Raw genomic sequence first — 15,864 nt, forward strand, 5'->3', positions numbered from 1 at the left:
GTCCCCCCCCCTAATGAAAACCTCGTTACAACATGTCCTCCATCTGGATTGTGCATTGGCCCCACGCGCTGCATACCTGCTTATATCGTTGATACGTAGTTTGTAGAAAAGTAAACCAAATGATATACCCAGTGCTTGTAATACGTGCCAACGGAGTATTTGTTCGCATTAGTCATAATATAGTCATTACGCGGGAGGTCTGTATATTATATTGTACTATGCAGTATACACGTAGTATAATAATAATAGTAATAATAATATAAACCAGCCGTGTTGGTTGTTTCCACGCTTTCGTCATTTAAATAAATCGGTTTATTTAATTAATTACTGAGCGCGAACAACTCCACACGCTCGGATACGTAAACACGACGATGAAAAAGAGAGGAAAACAACCGCGAGACCGAGTACGTATAAGCGAGATGACTGCAGGTATATGAGAACCGCGAGAGTGCGCGAGAGAGAGATAGAGTGAGACCTACATCAAAGACGTGTACAAATTAGTATATTTTTTCATCTCCATATCTCAGTCGGTTTAGAAAGTTGTTAAACGTAAAATAATACGCTTTGCATACAATGCAGTAATATAGGTACCTATAATACGAATATAATAGATCTAAAGAACGACTACGGCGACGACTGTATGTGCGGTAATGATTAATAAGGGAGGCTGGGTATTTATTTTTGTAAATTGGGGTGGCCCGACTGTTATGATTTACCATTGTGCCGCTCATCGGAGGGAACGAATGTATATTTTATATTATTATATATAGGTACACAATTGTTGGTCTCCCAGTAGAGCATTTTATATAATGATGAACAATAATAATCGACAATAATATAACTGGCTGCTTAAGTAGCAGAAAAACTGGTCCTGCCACAAGGGTCGTATATTATTATTGTTATTTACCATTGTGAACTGTTGTCCGAAATCCTTATAATAAGCGCCGAAATGTTGGATTTTTTTTATTATTATTATTTTGTAAAGAAAAGAAACGCCGCCGCCCGCCGCCGACGTTGTGTTGTGTGTATAGAAAATTGAATTATAAGAATACCGAAGCTGCCAATTTGACCGGAAACCCTAACAGATGTATACGAGAAAACAAAATTCCTTCTGGCCCAACAGGTACTATACCACCGCATACAACGAAGACGTTTTTATATTGTTGTTAAACCGTCCTTTTCATACTGTATTTTATTGGTCTTTTTTCTCGTTGGATACGACAGTCATGTATATAGACATAATTTGTCGTATAGCATACATATTACATAGTGTATATTATTTGTTTTTTAACGACAGAAACATTACGTAAATGCTTAGTTACAATTAAAAAAAAAAAAAGATCAATTTAATATGTTACTAATTTACCTATAATTTATAAAGTTATTACCAGATTTCAATACCTTTAACTGTTAAAAATTAAATATAAAACTCATAATTATCGGTTCAAAAATCTTAGAAAATGCAGTATAATGCAAGTTTTTAAATTTAGATAGCTTATTAATACGTTGAGCACTTGTATAAATAAAAATAAATAACATATAGTATTTTCCAACTATAAATTTGTTTCGATTAATTCACGATACAACCTATAGAATATTAGAATAGCTTTAGATCACAAGACGTGTAATGAAGCATTCACTGAAAATATACATAGAGTATGAATTTCAGCTACGATAATGCTTTATAGATGGCATACACGGTATACAGTAACAATTGGAATTGATTTTGCAAAAAAAAAAAAAAAAATCCGTTTATAAAATATAATATAATTATATTTGTAGCTTTTGAATCGTGATAAACATAGGTAGGTACTTTTTATTTCATATGCAAAATTAATTTAAATTTCCAATTGTACGATATTCAAACATGATTTAAAATAAAAATAATAAATTATGAGTTTGTTAATAAATGCTGTTATTTTAGTTTTTAAACTAGAAATTAGATAGATATGTTGCCACTTCTATATTTTGTTTTATAATTAATATATCTTGATATTATTTTTATAAAAATAAAGTCATCAACAATAAAAACAATAATTTAAATCATTTATACTTCAAAATTTTAAAACTTCAAAACGTGTAGAATATTACACAATATTGTGAATATCAGTAACTAAATACTAACATGCATTTATTCAAGTATGAAAGTATGATAATGTTCTTAACTTTAAGTTTGATAATAGGTCAATTCACTCTATATTAAAGGCTACCACATAAAATTTGAAATATTGAACACAAATTTAATGTGTTATACATTTGATGGAGACAACATGGACCGTTAAATATGATTTTTCCTAATAATGTTTATAATTTATTTATGTATAAAGTATATTAATATTAAATTATAAATATTATAGAGCACGTAGTTGTATTATTAATGAGTCAGGCACGAATATATTAAAATGCCACTTTTTGATTATCTATGTTTGAAAATGTAATTCTTATCTAATGATTTTTTTTTTGTAATTTCTGTAATTTAGTAATTAATTAAAAACTCTATTGTGGAATTTTTATCTTGAAAAATAAATAATTGAAATTAATAAATTTACTCATATTTATTATCATTTATTATAATAAAAGTGGAAGTTATTATATACGAATATAAATTGTTTATTAAGATTAATTGGTTGATTAAAAATTAAAATATGACAAAAACAAAAGAAGGTACCTACTATGAATTATAATTTTCGCATACCTACCATTAAAAATTATATTATATTATTATCGTGAATATAATAGTGCCTGTAGTGCCTATATAGTACCATCAAATATACCATGATATTAGTAAATATATTTAATCTCAATGATGTCATTGCATTTTTAATTCCTAGATCCTTTTCGTCGATAATACAATATTATTCGTATGATCTAAGTTTTCATAGTACCTACTTATGTTATAGGTTCATAACTATTGTTTATTTCGTATTCCGTAGAGATACTTAAACGTGTTATGAGAACAGCGCGCTGGTGTACACTTATAAAATACATTATAAAATAAAATAATATGCGTATCATTGTCGATTGATCAAACGTTTAAGAATAACACACATACACACACATAGTATTCAAGTTAATTAATTCGACAATATACAACGTGTGTGTACATTATAGCCGGCAGACGCCTCCGTCGCCGCGCATCGTATGGACCTCGTCTTCTTAAGTGGGTGCCGAGAGCGACCAGGTCGGGTCCCGTTAAGTGGTGGTCAATAAAATAAACACTTGCTCACCGCCACCGGTAGATCGTTTTGGTCGGTTTAAAGCCATATTTTATATTATAAACGCGATATTTTCTGTCAGATAAGAGAAGAAGAATATTATTGGGCGCTACGACTGGTGTATGGGAACTCAATTCGACGTTTTAATATCCCATCGTAATGTTTTTTTATTTTTTTTAACTGTTGTGTTACTTTTTTCTTTCTTCTTCTCACGTGCCCACCGACTTTTTATCTGGTTTGGACAGCAGGTATGAGGATCGTAAATCAAACGAGCACAAAAAAAACACACACATATGCGTGCGTCGGACTACAGGGGCGAAAATTAAGGTGGACCTTTGAGTATAAATTAATATGTCAGTGTTTACACAGCACTGGTGATACCGACAACGGCGACAAGGTTACGTGGGTGCCGTGCGACAAGGAACGATAAATGTCTGTTACTTAATTCTTTTTTTTCTTTAACCGCATCGAATGATCTATAAATATCGTTTGGGAAAATAACCGTGAAGCTGTGAACGCTCTTAGTATTAACTCACAGACACCGTTTTGACGCGGTATGAAGAACCGAGGAATAACTGTGGAGAGCAATAAATTATATGTTTAGTACTCCAAAATCTAAATGGATTGAATAATACATAATATTAATGTAATATATATATATATATATATACCTAGTTTATATAGTAATAGCTAAAATGGCTTGTAACAACAATTAAAAAATAACTTTATATTATGAATTATGATCTACCTGTATAGTGCAAATATGTACAGTACATTTAAACAAATATCATAAAATCCAAAATACAACAATCTAAGATTAAATTATTATAAATTATAAATTTATAAAAACTTCCATTTAAGATAAAATACAAAAGCAAATTATGATAATAAATAACTACAGAAAATACAAAAACTTATACCTGTTTGAATATTTTTTTGTCATATGTTCAAATTGCATTGAATAGTTATATTATTATATTTAACAATCAATTAAGTGTTAACGATGTAACATTAGTTTTATAGAATTTAAGAGTAAATTCAAAAATGAAATAAGATGTTAAAATATATTTTTTAGAGACTCCTGTCAAATTTGACACCAAAACCCATTAGTTACTACCTATAATGTTACATACATAATAAGTACATTATTTATCATCATACATAATGATACGTGTATAGTTTTCTTTAATTTTATTTAATTTTGAATTATATAATACCTAGGTTTACAATCCCACATGTTTACATTATATATACCTACTACTAAATAAACAGACATGATGAATTTTATTAAATTTAAGTAAATTGGTATTTATATTTTTAATAATTTAGCGTTTTAACAAGTAAAAATATTTTAAAATGTATAATATGTAAAATTAATCGTATCAAAAATTAGAAATCGGTTATATACCTATTATTCTTCATATAGTTCACATAGCAAAATAAATACTTACATTTATTGTATACCTATTTAAGGTATTATAACATCAATACGAAAATATTAAATTCAGTTTTATTTAAAATTAAGAACATTAAATCAAGTACAAAATGTACAATAAACGTGCACAGACTAAACTACAAGAAACTAAATAAACATAAAAATATTTCTTCAATTCATCAAAAATAAAAATAAATGATAAGCCATAAAAATGTTTAGTTTACCTATTAATTGCAATTCGTAGGCGATTCTCAATTCTTAGTCAATATTATGCTCACCACGATAATATAATATTATACACAAAATAATTGTATTTCAAAACTTCTCTTTTTATTGAAAATAGGAGAATATAATTGTGTACTTTCATTTTAATAGCCAAAATTGAAAATATATATAAGACACCAAGACGGTAAGGCAATTAATCGTAGGAGTATTTCATAAAACTATAATAATAAAAATTTAATACGAAACAATCTGCGCCTATTTACTTGTTTGTGAATAAAAATATATGGGTACCTACCTAACCTAATCTATGCTACACTAACAATTTTACCAATAATAAGAGTTCATAGCCTTCTAGCAAGTTAAACATACGTTGAGGTTGAGAGATATGTTATTATAGATTCTCAAATGACACGCACTAGTGCTCTGTGTTACTGTGCACACCGCACTGTGCACAGAACAATATAATATTATACGGACGATGATTATCTGACAACAATTACAAAGTGGTCTGAATACACGCACTCAAATACATATGATATATTTGTTTAAGTTCGAAAAACTTACTAGTACAGATAAAACTTTATAAATTATAATTTTAATATTTGATGTTTCATAAAATAATATTGTTAATCAGTCGATGCCTGCTTGCGGTCAAGAATAAGTAGGAAGTCGAACATTTTTTGAAAACAAAACTGTTGGCGTTAAAATATTAACATATTGCAATCACTGCAACGATTTAATAAATGTGGATTTCATTAAGTACCTAGATATTCCGATTTCCGACCATTGAACATTAAAATATATTATACTCAAACCTATCAAAATATAAACTAATAGGCTTACCTAATCGTTATAGGTAGATCGGGAAAACTGCACAACTTATGCGTTATGCCATATATGACTTCGATTTTCGAGTCATCAAAAGTAAATTTAAATCGCATTAAAAAGTATACACACTAATATACGAACTTATAGTATTTTATAATTGAATTGTAAAAATAAATACGTTTTTTTTTTTATCTCCGAGAACTGTTTTGACGTTTGAAATATTTTCTCACGTTTATATGTACACGCACTTATATATGATATTATCATGCGTGCAGGTACAATACGACGACATCGTAGGTATACCTACTTTATTCTCGATACAAAGTCTACATAGATGCGGCGCACGGGGTAGTTAAGAGGTTAGGGGTGGTGGCGAAACGATTATAACATGGTTTTATTATTTATTACGCACCTAATAATACCTGTGTATTTTAAAACTTTCAAATCGGATACACGTTATTGTCTACTGCGGCAGTCCGAACCTACCGCCGCCACCGCCTAATAATAATATAAAATATTACAATCTAAATCGGACGTATCCGCCGATTATATTATTATAACGTCTCCGATGTTTCTCACATGATATTGTGCGCCAACACATCTGTATATATACGCGCACACACCGATAAAATACACACCGACACAGACGCGCAGAGGTTATTATAAACACGACACGGTGGCGGCGGCGACGGCGGTCTCTTTGGTGGTCAGACGAATCACATTCATTACGCAGGCGGTACCAGTGGTGATTATCGTCGTTGGGTTTCCGCCGCCACTGCGGTAGGAGATCTTCCTAATTGAATGTACTATATTATATTATTATTATTATTATTATTATTATTTATAATATATATATATTTATAGGTATACGGCAACGGAGTAATCAGAGTGGCGGCGGGGGCGGGCACGTCATAAAGTCACAACATCTTGACGCGATATAATATATATATACGATAAGGACGCGTATGTATTCTAAAAAATTAATGAAAAACATAATATATTATAACCGGCGTATCTAATATAATAGGTATATACAGTTATAGTGACATACAAGCCTTTGTCGTCGCGCACGACCTGAACGGGGTCCGCGCAGACATCACACGGTTTTGTTTTTTATTTTTTTTTTATCGAAAACTCGACTGGGTTACCACCCCAGACGGACACGTCACTCTTTCACACCACGGCCGACTATAAAATATGTGTTTTTAAACCGCCAAATTATGCGTGTTCAAACTTTTAACAGAGGTGTATATCAAATTACTATTATATTATTATTTAACAATCCGCCACCCGTCGTAGGTATTTAATATAGGTACGAATAATAAACGCGGTTGTGCCCTATGTACACCGACTAATCGATAGTTTCTATAATGTATAATACGAATGTCAATTTTTTCAAAAATGTTTCGTTTGGATATATATATATATACAATAGCAACATACTAATACACGATTATAATCGTCCGGTTTTTAATATAATCTCACGTTATAGCAACATAATCATATTATAGCGTTTTAAATGACTTACGATATTGACGAAATCTTGAAAAGTTATAGCCGACGTGTTTGATTGGCGAGCTCGTTCGAGCAGGATATCACGTTTCTCCTGAGATATAGATTTTACGAAATCCGATGAATTCAATAACATCAAGAAATCGTTCCACGGAATTTCACCAAAACCTTCAGGATCGTACTACAACAATAAAATGCGAAGAAGAAAAATATGAACTTCACTAGGTATATTATACAATTGACGGATCTTGTTGATGATGAATGATTGACAATAACTTATTGTAATGTAGCCCATGGCGCACTTACCTTATCAAATATACGTCTCCATTTCTATAGAAAGAAAAACAATAAAAAAATTAATTAAACGCACATATTTATTGATATTACCAGTATTAGTTATAAATATACAAACATCGTTTAATATAAAGTCTTTGAACGGACAATTTTTTTCCGACTGTGTGCTGGACGATTCGATCCCAGAAACAGATGAGTCGAATGACGCTAAAGGTGCTAAAGGACTGTGATGATGGTATAGGTCCGACGATGGATTGATCACAGAAACCATGAGTTCAAAATATCTTCGGCCCACTCTCATCGCAGATATTTCTATTCTATATGTATAAACAAAAATTAAAAATAATAAGATAATATAATAATATGAAATCAGTTAACTAAAATAATTATTAAAAGTTTTTTTTATAATTGGACGATGTATAAAAAAGTCCATTATTGACTATATTTGGATATTTATGTATAGAAATATAAAATGATTCACTAATAAGCATGCCCAATTTTCACATCTCATATTTTTCTTTAACAATTAATTAACTTAAATTCTCAATTTTGAGTTTTTAAGTACTTATTAAGGACCATATTTTTAAGGAGTGTCCTGTGATGATACACGTAGTGATAATTTTGTTTGAAAATGTAAATGTTTATAAATTGAAATTCGAACGAGTAGTTTCTAAGTTATCAAATTTCAATAGCTAAAGATAACGTATTATTATGCCACGTTGTCATAATATTATAACTTCTAAATTGTTTTAAATGTTGAGTAATTTAATAATCATATTATATTTTATAGTATCAAAATGTACCTAATAGTATGTTGAAACATTTTGAAAAATTTTCTTATTAATTTTCTTTTCGTGAACAATTTAAATTTTAACAATAATAATAAGTAATAAACAAAAGTAGAAATAAATTCAAAATAATTTTTTCAATTATGTGTAATTCTTTTTTTTATTATTATTTAAAATACTAATTTAACAATAGATACTTCTATCAAAATTAATTATAGGTGATACTTTAAAAAATTAACCTAAACGATTTAATAAAATCAAGAGAAAGTTTATAAATTATTAGGTAGTGAATTCAAAAAATATATTATTGAATTTTAGTTTACGTAATTACGTAAGTTTATACTTCAAATGCTGATGTGTATTATTATTCGTATAAATAATTGATAAAATATAAGAACAGCTACATCTTGTTTATTCCATACCGCGTATTAAAAATCTATTTGAAATATAAATCATAGATGCTTTTGTTGATTAATAATTATACATATTATGAGAGTATAATATATTATCAAGTACCTGATTGATGAAAATAATAATAAATTGTTATCAGTTTAAAATTATCAAAACCTATGCAAAAGGCACAAATAGATTTTATATTTATAATATGATTAATAATATGAGAGTATTAAAATTAAACCTTGAAAAAAATGTACTCAACTATCGAATATTCAACAAAGTACATTTTTACTGGTATTTTAGTTTCATGTTTTTTCATTTATATTTTTTCTGGAATGTATGCAATATTGCAATAATAATTTTAATGAATACTTTGGCTTGATTTCGAGTTCAAATGTATCAAAGTATTTGGTACTCATACAATACGCTTATATTTACTGATAATTAATGTGTCAGTCATTTATGTAATGATGTTGGATACATAATAATATTATCCTAGATTCTTTGTAAAAAAAACTCTAAAATCTTAAATATCTTGATGGAGTAAATTTGTTTACTATTCTGTTACTTCTGTCAACATAATATGTATATAAATATAATCATATCAGTTTATATTCTTTTTGGAATTTTTTCATTAAGAACTCTACTATTTTTCCCATTACCAATGACTTGAATTACATATATTATATTTTTTTCACAAACGTTTAAAAAATCATGCAGTGGAGGGTTAATAGATTAAAAGTATTACTAGTACTAATTTTTCGGAAAAACTAATAAATAAATAAAAATACATTTTGAAATTAAATATTATTATTTTTTGAATCATAATTCATAGTTATTATAAGCATTAATATAATTTATGATTAGTAGCAAAATATTATTTTTTTATTTTACGGGTATTTATTGAGAAAGCTGTTCAACTATATAGCCATTAACGGTCACAAAAAAAGTAAATAATAATAATGTGTATGTTTAGATATAGCTTTTAGGTAAAATAATGTAAATTAACTATATTTAAGTATAATATGTAAAGAACAATATTAAGAACTCGTGTTGTAGTAATGTAGTCAAAGAAAGAAATAATAAAAAACATTTTTTTTTTTTTCACAAAATATTGTATTATATTTTAAAGTACAATTGAATAACAAAACGCCATCTGTAAGATGAGTACTCAACTATTAATACGAGTTAAGTTAGCTGCCTATAGATTGAATTTTCAGGCACCATTATTTAACAGCGTGTACATGCCATACACCTAATATTATTACATTTGTTTAAATCAACATTATGTTACATTGTTATCATTTTAAGTATTTAACTGCATAGTGTTTTGTAACGATTTACACATTATTGACTCGTAGCTTATGTCACATTCAATGAATTGTCTTAGGTTAGAAAAACACACGAACGCTGAGTACGAGTATGTATTATTTGCATAGTAGTTGGGTTTAGATTACGAAGTAGAGACTAACAATAACCAACTCTACATTTTTAACATTTCATTTTTAATCGATTTATCATAGGTATAATACTTGTAGACAAATTATAATCAATTTCTTCATAACAATTATTATTTTTTTTTTTTAACATTTATTAGACTATATACAATCTGTAATAATAGTTACAATAAGCATGAGCGGGAAATACAAGTTGACTGCGAAAGCATGAGGGGAATAGCTACACAGCAGTAACACTCGACTTCATAAAATATAAATAAATTTAATCGTTCAACTCGTACTCCATTACTCTAGTAATATTCAATATCACCCTCAAGAGCAGTGTTACTCAGGTAATAGGTAATATACTACCTTATTTTATAACTAATTCAGACATTGAATAAATTTATGTTTAAGATGCTACATCGTTTTTGATTGTGTAAATTTTAACATATCTCATACATTTTTAAGACCTTCTTAACAAAGACAACTTTATTTATTTCAGTCCAAAAACCCGGTTGACGAGACCTGCAGTTTGTGTATACTGTATAGGAATAGCCAATCTTCTACTCTTCAACTGGATAGGATTATAAATATCGACAGCCACTTGGTGTAAGAGACTGAAGGAGGTGTGTTGCTGTATAACAAAATACAAGCCTTTGTTGTTAAGTAAATAGTTTTTTTTACCAAGTATTTGATTTGCATAAAATAATAATTATTATCGGGCAATATTGATTATTCGTTTCTAAGCGAAGCGATGCATGTATTAATTTTTTTAATTTTAATTTTTTTGTTTATTTTAATTTTCAAGGGTGGTTTGTATGAGTAATTTTTGGGGCTTCATACTAGTTGCGTCCCATAGACAACAACAAAAAAGGTCTAATCTTATCTAAAATTGCGGCCAGAGTTTATTTTGGGTACAGACGAGTTGCGGCCCGGGTTTTTTTAATTCTAGATAATTTAATCTTGACTGATAAAATATAATCACAGTATAATGTAGATACCAATAAGTGCACCTTAGTCGTCGCTTTACTACCGCCAAGAACGTTACGCAGCTTTGTTCTATAGTGCTCATTCTAATTTTTTTGTATTCATCGATGTTCTGAAAAATTTACAAAAGGATACCTATACAAAATTAAGAAGCAATCACTTAAATACTCGCAGAACAAAATAAATATCATTGAAAAAGAAACATTTATTAGAAATGTTATGAACCGGTTAGAAGAAATCAAATCGACAAAATTGAATTTATACAACTACTATCATACAAGTTTTTATCAGTGCAAATTATGGTATTAACCTACGAATTTTACTAAATTATACTAACATTTTTACTTCAATACATTTTTTATTAACGTTTTTACAAGTGCCAACATTTTTTTAATAATAACAAAACATTTTAATATCAAAAAAACATTTTTAACCTATTTCTTAATCATATACGTTTTACCAGTGCCAACATTTAAAAAAAAAACAAAACATCATTTTTAACCTACCTGCAGTATCTGCTGATACTACAGACAGTTCTAGCTAAGTCTGTATAAAAATGTGATGGAAAACGAAGCTTTTTTAGTTTTAATTTACATATTTCAATTAATTTAATTTTAAATTTCGGACCGCAATTCATATGTAATCCAAAAAACCTCTGTCCGCAATTCAGAAAAAATTTTTACCACGGGACGCAACTAGTAGTCATCCATTTTTGGAAGCCGAAAGTAAAAATTTCTTGTACTTGCCTACTTTTCAAAATTACTAGAGAAAATGGGAATTTTTACGCAAATAACTTTTAGACAGAATCTTATTAATTTTTTTTTTTATCTCAAAAATGAATAACTGTAAGGATTTGAAATTTTCACCATATATTCATAAAACAATTTACAAAACACAAAATATATTGAAATATTGTTTAAAGATATTTTTAATTTTCGATTTTCTTATTATTCTATGTATGTATGATACAATTTTTTTTTAGGTAAATTGATTTTGAATTTAATTCAGTTTTTTAAAAGTTTCTCAAAGTATCAATATTTGCTGCACACAGTAAAATTTCCAAAATATTTGACTTATTTATACTTTTTATATTTATAAATTATTATAACTATAAGATAATAAAAGTTATTACAAATTATTGACTTATTTTAGTATATTTTGATTTCTACTAAATGAATGCTTGTTTGTTAGTAAAATCAAAAATACAAATGTATAATTTTTTTATATAAACATTACCTAATTGAAGTGTGCATTTCAAAGAAATGTATTCAATAAGTTAAAGACAATTTTAGTTATTTTTAATTGTTGTAGGAAATTTAAAAAATATTATTCGTAAGAACTTAAAACTTTTCGTAGCTGCCTATTTTATTTTATGTACTATAGGTAATTTACCTATATTATTATTTTTATTTTTTTTTTTATTTATTCATGGTGTATGTTATCTGATCTTCAAAATATAATAAAATATAAATTACAAAAAATAATAGATTAAATATTCTTAGAAATATAGAAATATACACCGTATTATTTAATATTTATGATATTGAAATGACAAAATATAATTTTATAAAATACTTTTAATTATTATATTGTAGCGGTAAGGTATAAGTATAAAGACGACATCACGTCATATCACGACTGATACAAATTTCAAATAAATAATTTTAATTAAGTGTAATTATAGTCTAATTCTTGGTATTTTTTAGAATATTTGAGTCCCCATTATTAATAATAGGAGGAAAACCTTATTTTTATTATTTAAATATACTTTTCTTAATTTTGTAAGAGTTTAAACGTTCTTAAGACTATAAAAATATTGAATGTCAGATGTATAAAATATCTTGTATTTACAGAATTTATTATAGTTGTGTATACAATCTACGAGCTTCGTGACGTTACGGTTGCTTGAAATAACATCGTTTTGATATTTATGAATAAAAATATTAAGTCAACCACAAGAAAAATTAATGCTAAAAAGTTTTCAAAGGACAATTAACAATATGTAGACGTGTAGCATCATTCAGTGTTTATGTAAAGTAAATTCGTCGTTTTCCGATAGTTAATTTTAAAAATTAACGTTTAAAATTATTTTAATTAAAGAAGTTTGAATAACAGACATAATTTAACTTTATTTTCTATCTACAGATTACTAGGTATTATGATCAGATAACATACACCATGACTAAATAAAAATAATAATAATATACTATTTAGTCATGACAATATACACTTTATATAAAAATATGTCTTAGTGTTGTATTTATTTGAACTGTATAATTTTGACTACCAACAAACAAAGTTAAATTATTTAATATTTATACTTCTCTTAAGAATTTTTTCAATTAAAATAACTTGTTTTTAAAATACATTTTCGTAAGACATTGAATTATTATAAGTATCCGATGGACACTATGGACGTTTGACGAGGAATTATGATAATTAGGTCATTTGGCGTCTTAAGTATATTATGTCTGCCAAATGTACAATACTTTTCGGATTTCTTTTCCTGCGTCGTCTGACCATTTGAAACTATTACCATTGATAAAATAAAATAGGTACAATAAAATCGCGAGTGTCGCCTACTTATAGTCAAGTATCATTCTAAAAATTTAAACTTATGCAATTATACCTAGTAAATATATTAAAGGAATGAAAATAAATATTCATTGACAAACGCTTAGAAAGCAGACATTTCTTAATGGACATGTGATACATTGATCTTGCGTAGTAGCTGATAATGATATAGATAGGTTATAATGGATTAGGAGGCCATTCAATAAGCATTTCAATTAGTAACATTAAAATTTTTCTAATCTGATCGTAACAAGAAATGCCATCGTTTTACAAAACATCCGTAATACAAGGTTAATAATTAATTTTAGGTACTTGATTTTAACTAAATCTAAAATATCTCAAATATTTTCTAAAATGTTTATTGTTTATTGTAAACTTTTTAACGATATATTTTAAATTTTACGATAATGTATTTTCTGATTTATTTTTATAGAATTTATAGTTTGGAATACTAACATTTTATGCTTGAAGGTCGTTTTTATTCATAACTCATGAAGTCATGACTGTATTTTTTAATATTCTAAAATCTTGCCAATTCATTTTATGACCAACTTCAATTTAGAATAAATGGTCTACATAAGCATTGGTCCTTGATACAATTATACATTGTATTCAGCCGTACTTAGATCAAAATTATTTTTAAAATGTATAACAATATTAAACCACAATTATGTACCAAGGATACGAGGTGATTGATATTTTAACATTTTTAACACAGTTAATAAAACATCCTTGACGAAAAAAATTTAAGGATCCTTCTTTATTATTTCATAATTTTGGACAAACCTATGAAGTCTGAGGCGTGCAAAAATTGTGCAAAAGTAATAAGAACTAACTAATAGTCTCTATTTAAATATATATTTCTATACTGATTACTTTTTTAATATACTGTGGTAAAAACAATAATTTCATCGCATGGTATATTGTATATGTACTTACAACTTTTATAAATAATGTTAACTTAATATTAAGTACCTATCTAGGAACTTAAAACTTTGATATAAATAAGATATACCCACTCATTAATCAAATAAAATATTATTCTAACGTAATTAATAATACATAAATTATAAACTATGACACTATAGGTCTATGTTATTTTTAAAAACATCTTTGCTATAATATGTTTTATTTTTTACAATTAAAGCAAAAGTGTGAATTATTAATTAGATAATAAATTGTTAAGAATTATTTTTTATAAGTATAAATAATATTTTAATTGAAAACTATTGAATTGCTTTAAATGTTGTGATAATACAAAGTTCAATTATAAATCATAATAACTTTGGGATGGCAATAGACTTTCTTTATCCTAAAGGCTAAAGTTATTAAAAAAAAATAATAATTCATATGTACCGATGGATTTCATGAGAAAAAATTATTTAGGGAACGTAACCATATCCAATAATGTGTTATTTATTCATCCGTCTGACTATTGCATAACATAGAACATTTTACATTAAGAAAATCCATTTTATTACGTTATTTTAAAAATTTACAATTTTACAATTTTAAAATGCTCACAATTTTCTTTAAAATTAAAATATCAAAAAAATGTACAAATGACTAGACATACCTTTAAATTTGTTAATAGATTAATTCACTTCAATATTAAAAATAATGAATTTTTCTTAAATCATTTTATGACATAGGTCCTATGTTAGATTTACCGTTATATTTTGTAAGACATTTAATGCAGTTGTTAACGAATCTTCCTTATTTATCTTCTATAAAACGTAATACTTTATAATAGGTATTCACATTGTGTATGTAACATGAGTTATTTTTTTATTTTAATGACATTGACGTTTTACAAATTAGACTTGACCCTTATCCATATAATGATAAAAATATAACTTTTTTTTGGTGGTCTATTAAGCGAACTAGGTCATGTTACCACCCACGTTTTCGACTATTCAAAAATAAAGCATCACGTACATAGTACATACAACTTAATATTGACCAATATAACTTTCGGTCAGAATGTTTATAGGTACGTCGTACGTATGTTTGCCAATTTAGTTAACCTAAAAGAACGAAATGTGCATATTTCGACGAGTTATGTATCTTTCTGGGGAATAATTTATTGCCAGACTTTGGAAAATTATATTTTATTTTATTACAACCGTATATGCCGGCTTATAAAAATAGAACAATCGGTAGAAAAAACT

General features: G+C 27.2%; 1 protein-coding gene across 3 annotated transcripts in view; it reads right to left on the reverse strand.

Moving 5' to 3' along the window:
• Positions 1-15,864, reverse strand: part of LOC113552793 (protein rhomboid-like) — an 87,882-nt gene that overhangs the window by 63,352 nt on the left and 8,666 nt on the right. For all 3 annotated transcript variants that reach the window (XM_026955741.1, XM_026955733.1, XM_026955724.1), the window contains exons 2-4: positions 7,628-7,826; positions 7,522-7,545; positions 7,232-7,396 (exon numbers count right to left, since the gene is read on the reverse strand). In XM_026955741.1, coding sequence (XP_026811542.1) covers positions 7,232-7,396; positions 7,522-7,545; positions 7,628-7,810 — 372 coding nt within the window. In that variant the 5' untranslated portion in view covers positions 7,811-7,826. The remainder of the gene's footprint in view (positions 1-7,231; positions 7,397-7,521; positions 7,546-7,627; positions 7,827-15,864) is intronic.

The sequence above is a fragment of the Rhopalosiphum maidis genome, chromosome 4 (assembly GCF_003676215.2).
Source record: "Rhopalosiphum maidis isolate BTI-1 chromosome 4, ASM367621v3, whole genome shotgun sequence".
Lineage (NCBI taxonomy): Eukaryota > Metazoa > Arthropoda > Insecta > Hemiptera > Aphididae > Rhopalosiphum > Rhopalosiphum maidis.